This window comes from Hippoglossus stenolepis, chromosome 8, assembly GCF_022539355.2.
Source record: "Hippoglossus stenolepis isolate QCI-W04-F060 chromosome 8, HSTE1.2, whole genome shotgun sequence".
Classification (NCBI taxonomy): domain Eukaryota; kingdom Metazoa; phylum Chordata; class Actinopteri; order Pleuronectiformes; family Pleuronectidae; genus Hippoglossus; species Hippoglossus stenolepis.
Window position 1 is genome coordinate 16,001,117 of NC_061490.1, and position 9,659 is coordinate 16,010,775.

General features: G+C 40.1%; 1 protein-coding gene across 1 annotated transcript; it reads right to left on the minus strand.

The window, feature by feature from the left end:
• Positions 1 to 841: 841 nt before the first annotated feature.
• il6r (interleukin 6 receptor) lies at positions 842 to 9,229 on the minus strand. Its single transcript, XM_035163186.1, has 10 exons — positions 8,970 to 9,229; positions 7,087 to 7,710; positions 6,329 to 6,452; positions 5,513 to 5,691; positions 5,255 to 5,424; positions 4,353 to 4,497; positions 3,371 to 3,405; positions 3,206 to 3,254; positions 2,165 to 2,267; positions 842 to 2,012 (listed from the first exon to the last, which is right to left on the minus strand). Exons 1-10 carry the CDS (start codon positions 9,049 to 9,051, stop codon positions 1,751 to 1,753), a joined length of 1,773 nt encoding a protein of 590 aa, XP_035019077.1. The 5' UTR covers positions 9,052 to 9,229; the 3' UTR covers positions 842 to 1,750.
• Between the last annotated feature and the right edge of the window lie 430 nt (positions 9,230 to 9,659).

The following is a 9,659-nucleotide window of genomic DNA, read 5'->3' on the forward strand; positions in this document are numbered from 1 at the left end:
ACGTATAAATCACACGGAACAAGTCTCAAACAGCGGTAGTTGCCCTCAAACCGGAAGTGCCTCTACGACCTGCCGCTGCCACGATTTGAGCTGCCGTCTCTCCATTTTTAACCACCACCTGCTAATGACACTGTTTGTGCGTTTATCAACAACTGTTACTATAGAAACGAGTTCAGGCAGTTGACAGCTGCGTCCTCTAGGGGGCAGCCCATCCTAACATAAGACAAGTTAAGATAAGATAAGATGAGATAATCCTTTATTGGTCCCACAATGGGGAAATTTACAATATTACAGCAGCAAGAGTCAAAAATAGGCATCAGTAAGTAATAATAAGTAACATGGAATATTTAAATGTAAGGGTAATAATACTTAAGTCTAAGCAAATATACAAAATATAGACAAATATGAATGGAAAGACAGAATGAATATAGCATAGTTAAACCAAAGTTAAAGTTCAGTCCATGGTTGGTCCATAATAGTGCCTGTAGTTCTACTGGGAGCACAGCTGGTTGAACAGACTTACTGCTGCAGGAAGTAAGACTGGTAAAAAGGAAATCAGTAATACATGTACAGTACATAGTAGTACATGATGTACTACTGTGTATACTACTGCTGCTGCTGTTGCTGCTGCTGCTGCTGCTGCTGCTGCTGCTGCTGCTGCTGCAACATGGACTGGCATTTGTGGTGTTTCTGTGAATAAAGATAAGCTACTAAGCTTCATAATATAAAATTATAACAGTAGAACAACTCAAAGTTGTTATCTTGTGTGCACAAGTTAATAAAATGTAAACAATTTAATAAATTAACTTAACATCGACATAGTAGAGGCATGATTGGCATATATGCTCAGAACACCACAGGGGTATGTTGATTTTATTGCTTTTAAAAGCAATAACAATTTGATAATCCCACAGTCAAAGGTGAAAATGAAACTGGATTAGCTGAGTTCTCTCATCATGGTGGCTGTGAGCATCTGAAGTTGTCAGAGGCGCATGGATTTTTGGTAAGTTATCGTGTTAACATGTCAATATTTTTTACACACAAGATGGAATATATCAACTTTTGGGACTTTTTGAGTTCAGTAGTTTGTCAGCTAAGAATGCTACAACCTTCTCAAGAGTACAGCTTTTGCACTATTCTATCAAATTTTAAGATAATAAAAGAAAAGTAAACCACTGTGGTTTAAAGAAAAGTAAACCACTGTGGTTTAAAGAAAAAGTAAACCATATGGTTTACTTTTGTATTTAATACACAAATCACATTTCATATATGGCTACATAACTTTTTTTTTACCAGTGTAGCCCTTTCTGGAAGCTGGTTGACTGTAAAACTGTTTATATTGTGGATGAAAACCATCAAATCTCAGTCTAAAAGGCAGGAAAGCAACAGGTTTGTAAAGAATATGTGGAAACTGAGAGGGCAGGGTGTGAGTGAAATAAATGACAAACCTTTAAAAAAATATATTCAGGCATAGATGCAAGGCTTTACAGCAATTAGACCTGCATCCAACACATTTTAGGAGGCAACAGGAAGAGAAGTTAAAATACTGCTCTTATATGACAAATACAAAAAACATATTTTCAGAGGTATTTTAGGCATGAGATAGTTTGAGAGATAGAGCCGCAGACTTTACAAGCCGAGAACCACAACTATTGTAAGTTTACTGTCCTTTTGTCATCTGTGACACGAGTTCTGAGGTTAAAAATACCAATCCAGCATGACAAAATGTTCTAGTTTGTTTTGAGTGGCATCACATCCTCTGGGTCAAGAAATAACTTGTGTTGTTGAAGTGAACGGCCTCTGTTCTTTCCTCCAGCCTTCGCTCTTCCTCATTTTCTCCTTCCCCTTCGTCTGCTTCACCAGATGAGGGCTGACCGTAATACGGAGGGATAAAGGTCACCAGGGCCTGTCCTTCTGGGGTGGCTGTTGTGGTGGGTGGAGGTTGAGACGAGTCACCTGACTGGACAGGGACGCTCACACAGTGGAGTTTAGACATGATTCTGTCTTTGTGTCTGAAATGAGAAATAAGAGACAAGTGACGTTTCATTTAAGACGTATATTCGTCATACATATATAGAGCGAATTCTAATTTTGGAGTCAAGTTGGATTTACGCAAACCAAGTGCAATAACCAGTTGCACATTAAGCAGCAGGTGTGTCACTACCTGAACATGTAGGCAGCCAGAATGATTGACATGAGAAGAAATGAACCACAGATCCACAGGACGTGATGCGACACCTCCACTCCAGTAACCACTGGTCCAGGATCTGCAGTGAAGACAGTGAGAAATCGTAAGGGCTCAGAACAACATCTATCCAAGTGGCTGTGTGTGTGTGTGTGTGTGTGTGTGTGTGTGTGTGTGTGTGTGTGTGTGTGTGTGTGTGTGTGTGTGTGTGTGTGTGTGTGTGTGTGTGTGTGTGTGTGTGTGTGTGTGTGTTATAGGTGTGTTGAGCCATGTTTCCTGTGGCTTGTTTCGTTGTTGAGCCTCACTTATTATGATGACATGGCTTCCTGTTAGAACCTAGTGGGCCGGGGGCCGTTTTCAGCACTGAAAACATTTAAAGTCCAGCAGCTTATATCCCCCCTATACATATTTAAAAGTTTTTTTCATGAAAAAAATTCCCCTAATGGCCTTAAAATTGCTTCGATGTACCTTCTCACCTTCCTTCCTCATTTTGTGACTGGGATCTATGAATATGCTAATATGTCCTGTTCCCTGATGTCTCCCCACCCTCACAGCGCCTCAGCAATATTATTTTTGAGTGTGAGTGTGAGTGTGAGTGTGTGTGTGTGTGTGTGTGTGTGTGTGTGTGTGTGTGTGTGTGTGTGTGTGTGTGTGTGTGTGTGTGTGTGTGCTGAGAGAGTTGTGTCTCAATTTGTGTGTGCATAATCAGATTTTTAAATGTGTAAAGGAATGTGTGCTGAGATTTGTAAATGCGTACAGCAATCTGCAAATGTGTATTCAAAAACTGTAAGTGCATTTTTCATCCATCAATGTCCATGCACACATTTAAAGATTCATCCACACATGTACAAATGTCAATACAATTGCAAATGTCATTACACATTTACTGATTTTTTACATGTTAATCTACACTCTCTCTCTCACACACACACACACAAACACACACACACACACACACACACACACACACACACACACACACACACACACACACACACACACACACACACACACACACACCATTGGGTGTGTCCTCCTCTGCAGATCCTTCCTCTATGAATTCTGGGAACTGTTGATTAAAGAAACAGACAGAAGAGACAGTGTGAGTTTCTACAGGAAAATGAAAACAAGCTAAAGCAAAAATCATTTCCCCATAGATCAATGACACACTCTTCAGACTCTTACCATTGTGGTCATCAGATCATCACTGAGCTTATAAACTGAGGAGATAAAACAATTTTGACATAAATCAGAAAAGCTACAATCAAGTTTCAGAGGGCTGTAGATTGACATTTTGGCAAATAGGCTCATTTGCCTTTTTGCTGTGAGAAGCAACTTTAATGTCTCAATAATCATGTCTAATAATTTCAATAATTCAGATAATGTAATTCACAATAAATGTGCAGCTAGACAATGAGAAAATTAGTTTAGCTTAGCATGAAGACTGGAAAAACCAGGCCTCCTTTTGTCCCGAAGATAAAATATAAAATCCACTGACCAGCACCTCTTGAGGCCACTAGCATACACATCATGTCAGTTTATCTAATCTGTGTAAACATGTTGAGTAAGTATTAATCTTTGTATTTACAAGAAGTGCATTCCCCAAATAATCAGAGTGTTTCAGTATTTTGCAGAGGAACCAAAGATGATATGAAGAATTCTTATGGAATGTGACAAATAAACTTTAAAGTCAGTGTAAAGAGTGTCGTTGAATATTTTAGAATTGATCCATCAAACTTGAAAAATAAAAAGATGAAACATTTTTCCTAAAGGAGATTTTGTTTTCATTTTAACTGAGGTGTAAACTTCATAAACAGAGTGAACGGATTCAAATAGGAAAATAAACACATCTGTAAAACTCTGAATATGTGAGTGGATGATTTCATGCTCAGTTTTTCCAGGAAGGAAACAGGAGCTCTGCTTCCTCAGGTTGTCATGACTACTTTTGTCTGTGTCCAGGGTGGATTAGGAATGGCTTAATAAAGTTCAAGAATTTAGAGGTCAATTTATATCACGTTCATGTCTTAAACCAACTGGGTACGTTTTCTGGCTGGCTATTGGCTCTGGGCAATAAGCAATACTAACTTTAGTTTTCTACTGATAATGGTGACACCGACACATAATCATTTTGAAGTAGCTTGAACGTATATATACTATATATATTTACCTGTCCAGCTGCTGACGTTGACAGGGGAACTCCAGTCGCTCCACTGACCTTCATATTCTTCCTTAGTCCTGAGCCAAATCAGGTATTTAACACCAGGCATCGCATCAGTGATGGTGTACGAGCGCTCGCTCATAATCTGTTTTATCTGCATAAGCACAGACACAGGAAACCAGGTAAATATACATTACTCTGACGTTAACCGAATTACAGCGGAGTCTGTAACTTTTTCAGGTCAGTGAGAATGTCAGCTGTGAACAGTAACACACATCAACTGTGAATGTATGGTGAAACAGCCAATTTACATGCTGATTGACTGAAGGAGATCCTGTCTCGTAACGTGCTGGTGTCGGCTACGGCTATGTTCTGCTCATCATGTATGACTAACAGCCTTATTATAGAGCCATGGAGACCAGGAATTGCACGGTCCATGTTGTTAACTCTGTACTAACGACACGTTACAATGGTCCACATGTTCAAATAGAATTACCACATTGCCGCCACCAAAAGTTTCAGTCTACAATTAGTTTTTTCCAGATTCATGAGGTCATCGTGACCTTTGACCTTTAACTAATGAAATCAAATCAGTTAATCGGTGGGTCTTACTGAGCACTTGTGCCAAATTTGAAAGGATTCTCTTAAGGCATTCTTGAGATATCACGTTCAAATGGCAAAAAAATGTCATCTCATTTTGTGAGATCACAGTGATCTTTGACCTTTGAATCAGTTCATCTCTGAGTCTAACTGAACGTCTGCACCAAATTTGAAGAGATTTCCTCCTTCATAAGAATGGAGAGGACTCACCAACAGACTCACAGACAAGCTGAAAACATAATGCCTTGCCAGTGCAGAGGCCTAAAACTGCCACCCCCCCACCCTCTGTCCGTCGCTCCGCCACCACACACCTGCTCATGATGATTCGAGGACTCCAGCGGTTGATATTTGAGCTCATAGATTAGTGTATAATATCTGTCTTGAAACTTCCAGGATGTGGAAAAATTCCAGTTGACCTTTATCCATTTCTCATGTCCCTCCACCTGTGTGACTCTGATGTCTGATGGGGGGTCCGGCTTCACTGTGAAGGCAGGAGGTAAAACAGTGAGAGCAGCTTCACAGAGCTTTCAGAACATTAGCACCAAGCTGACATGGACACGCTCGCTTACAAATGTTCAGAGGTGTGAAGGGCAGCAGGTCGCTGGTGGCATTGCCTGCGACGCTTGTAACGCACAGGTAGGCCATGTGAAACGTTCTCAGCTCGTCCTCATTGTAGTCCAGAGCGCACCAGTAGCGGGAGAGACGAGATGAGTACGAGCACTGATAATGAAGGAATCCGCCTGCTGGTCTGCAAGAAGGTGGAAGGGAAGACAGAAAGACAGAAAGAAAGACAAAATGTTTCACATCCTCTCATCGCTTATAATGATAATATAACTAACACTTAATGAAACACTTTTGTCAGTGGTTCCACTATTTCAAATTATTCAACTGCCCAGTTTCATCAGATGTAAAATTTCCTTCAAATGTAAATTTTATTCTAAAGAAAAAGCAACTTTTTTCTCTTAATTTTGATCTAAAATCAGCAAATTCTCAAATTTTTCATTTCTGACAAGAAGCTGATAACCCACAACAAGGTTTCAAAGAACATTATCAAAAGTCACATTAACTGTACATATTATATATACTTCTCTGTATAGGCTTGGAAACCACAAACATATCTGATGTCTTCACCAACAACTCTTTCAAAGTAATAACCTCCGCCAAGGAGGTGATGTCATTGCTGTTTGTCTGTCTGTGTCCAGGATTACGCAAAAACTACTGAACTGATTTCCATGAAATTGTGTAGAGGGGTGGGGCGAGACCCAAGGAAGCACATACATACTTTTGGAAAATATTTGACAGAGGGAGTGGGACTAGGATTTATTTTTTTCACATTTTTCACATTTTGGTGAATTTCTCAAGAAATATTGCATGTGTGTCCTCACCTTTTATTCAGCATGAGGGAACAGTTCACGTGTCTGCTCACAGGCCTCTGTGGCGTCCACTCACAGCGAATCTTACTGCTTGGTGACTTCTTGTAGCAGGACAGCCTGGGACTCTCAGGAGGATCTGACAGGACATTAATACAGTCAGTCATATGTTCCCTTTAGAAGGAGGAGCAAACTTTGGTCCACTATCTTTTATCCAAGATCTAAATCAGGGGTCATTAAGGGGCCAATTATATGTCCAATGCATAATTCCTGATTCAGTAAGTCGTTCATTCCTTGTTTACTGTTAGTGCTAGAGGCCACACATCATTGAATATATTTTGAAAATTGTTCCATTTTCATGTACACTGTGTTCTTCAAAAAAATGAGAAAACAAAAATTTTCAATTACTACTTAAAGACTAGTGACGGGACAGGGGCACTTCAGGGGCCAATCCGCTTTCAGCTGGGGGGCAACGTGTCCCCTGGCCCAACCCCTGGATCCGCCCCTAAATGTGCCTTATTTTAGCCTGATAAATAAATAAAAATGTTGATTATTTTTCTGTAAACAGGCCTTTTTCTTTGCAGACATTACATAAGTCAGGGTTTCACTCGAAGTGTCTTTGCCCACTGATTACGATGTGTGGCCCTTTTTACCACCAATGTTAAACCTTGATTTGTTTAATCAGTGAAAACATGACAGAACAGTTGTATCCTTTGGCTCAAATCAAAGTGACACATCACCTCTAACTTTACTCCTCCATTATTCTGACTCACCTTCAACAACTACCCTAAAGGAGAACCTCTCTCTGCCTCTGTGATGACAGCTGTACCTCCCAGAGTCCGTCCCTCTCACTGAGGACAGAGACAGAGTCGCTCCTCTCTTCTCAAATGTGATTTCTCTCCACTCTTGATTCCCCGTCCCCACTGTCTTCCCATTCAACTTCCACTGAGGCCGTGATTTTGTGCCTCTTGTTACCCTGCTCCCGTTCTCCCCTTCCTCCTCCTCATCTTCCCAGTAATCTCCCTCTCCATCCGACTCTTCACCGTCCCAGTTGGATTGACCCCTCAGCAGTCCGCCCACACTGGTCGGTTGGGTCACGTGAGTAGTGGGAGAAGCTGTGTTTGCTGTATCTGTGTCTCTTGGGCCTCTGGTTTCTCTTGTCACAGTATTGACATCTGCCTCAGGGCTGATGTGGTGTTCTTCCTTTAGGGAACTGTCCTGTTTGCTGTATATAATGTTTCCAGTTGTTGTGGGTGCGACTGAAGAACTCGCTCTCCTGTTGGCGTTTGGGCTGTTTCTGGCAATGTCGACCTTTACTCCATCCACCGTTACATGACCTTTGCAGGTGAGAACCAGGTTACTGCCCGAGGATAAAACCATCACACCTGGTGGGGGGTCTGAGGTGAAAAACAAATGACAAAAACATTTTTAAGAATTAATAAAGAAAAAAAGTATGGACTTGTTTAGAGTCTATTTTGTGTTATTTTGCCTTGAGTATTGTTACAGTCACAGTTGACAAGACACAGCACATAAGATGCAGCAACAATGTATATCCACCTCCTTTTGAACTTCCTCTTTTAATTTGTGTGTCCTCTTCCCCATTTCTTTTTCTTTCTCCAACTTGCACCTCTTTGGGTCAGCCCTCACTTCATATTTACGATTTCTGATATTTACAGTGTTCTGCATGTGCTCAGAACTCTCACAGCCAATTACGACGTGAGTTGTATTTGTATTTGTATCTTCCTGTTTCCTGGAAGTCCATTGCCCTGAGTTCGAACTGTTTTCCCCCCACCCCTCCTCGGTCTCATCCAGTTCTCTGGCTTTTCTGTGGGGAAACTAACATGGAATTTGCAGCTGAGAGAGTGTGGAATGCTTTTAGTTTCCATGTCCTTTTCCAAACTTTTTTCAGAAATAATGTCAGTGATTTAAGTTCAGGATTTGTTTTACATCAAATGAGGAGAAGTTGCCTCAAATCCCCACAACCCCCTCCTACAGGTTTTAGTCCAGTACAACAAACATGACCAAGGTTAAAAACACACTTAAACTAGATGCTGATTGGTTAGTAAAGAGCAACGTGAACAAAGAGAGCAGCTATTTCATTTAGAAAAAGTCGGCTTCATTCTTGAAATAATAATAATGTTAATAATAATAATTAATTGTCTTTCTTGTAGAGCACGTTGTAACTGCTGCTGTAACAATTCAGTAATATAATAATAATAATGAATTGTCTTTCTTGTAAAGCACTTTGTAACTGCTGCTGTAACAATTAAGTAATATAATACTTATACTACTACTACTACTTATACTACTTATACTACTACTACTACTACTACTACTACTAATAATAATAAAATAATAATAATAATAATAATAATAATAATAATAATAATAATAATAATAACAATATCTGATTTGTTAGGTTAAAACTAGATCTCTCTAAATTTCAGGTTCAGTTAAAAATCATTGAATCTCTCCCTGTGGATAAGACCAAACTAAAACGCTCTTTACATCTGTTCTTTAAAAATCAAAACAGAAGCTGAGTGACTCAAAAAGAGTCATATCTGTAGACTATGTTTCTGACTGGACTTCACAGTCAGTAACAAACACTGGCAGAAGAAATGAAGAAAGAAGAAAGCATGTCCACGTCAGATCTCACCTCTCCTGGGACAGCTGCCGTCGAAAATGCCGCGGACCGGCGTGGAGCACAGAGCGAACAGAAGAGGGAGAAAAATCCGCATTTTTGTTCACGGGTCTCCCTTTCGCCGAGTCGTCACACCATCACCGAGGATTCACGCAAACGGCAACAGCTGGAGAAAGTCGTGTCTGTGAACCACGTTCATCCAAACTCATGTCAGTCCAACAACAGACAGCCCTCCACCACACACATGATAGTGAAGAACAGTTGGCAGCTTCCTCTATGATCCCTCAGACCCGTTATTGTGAAATCCCACAGAGACGCAGAAGAAATCCCCCTCAGAAAAATCGAACATACTCACTGTCTATATTTATATTTAAATATCCTGATATTATCCACACATGAGGCACAATTCCAATTGACTCTGCAGCTTTTCACACTTTTAAATTAGATAATGCTGCATTTTATTTTTATTTAAAGGTAATAAAACTGCTTTTTGATTTGAACACTGCTCAAATCTATAAATATTCCTACCTTTGCATATAGAAAGTGGCACATCAAGATAAAGAAGTAGACCAAAAGATGATTTTAGCTTTTTGCCACAATAACGTTTTTTGTGGTAAAATTCTCCTGTTTTCAGTTCTTTTTCACTTTACATAATTTCACGTTTCACTACACACGTTTCTACTTCTTGCAACATAGTCATTTCAA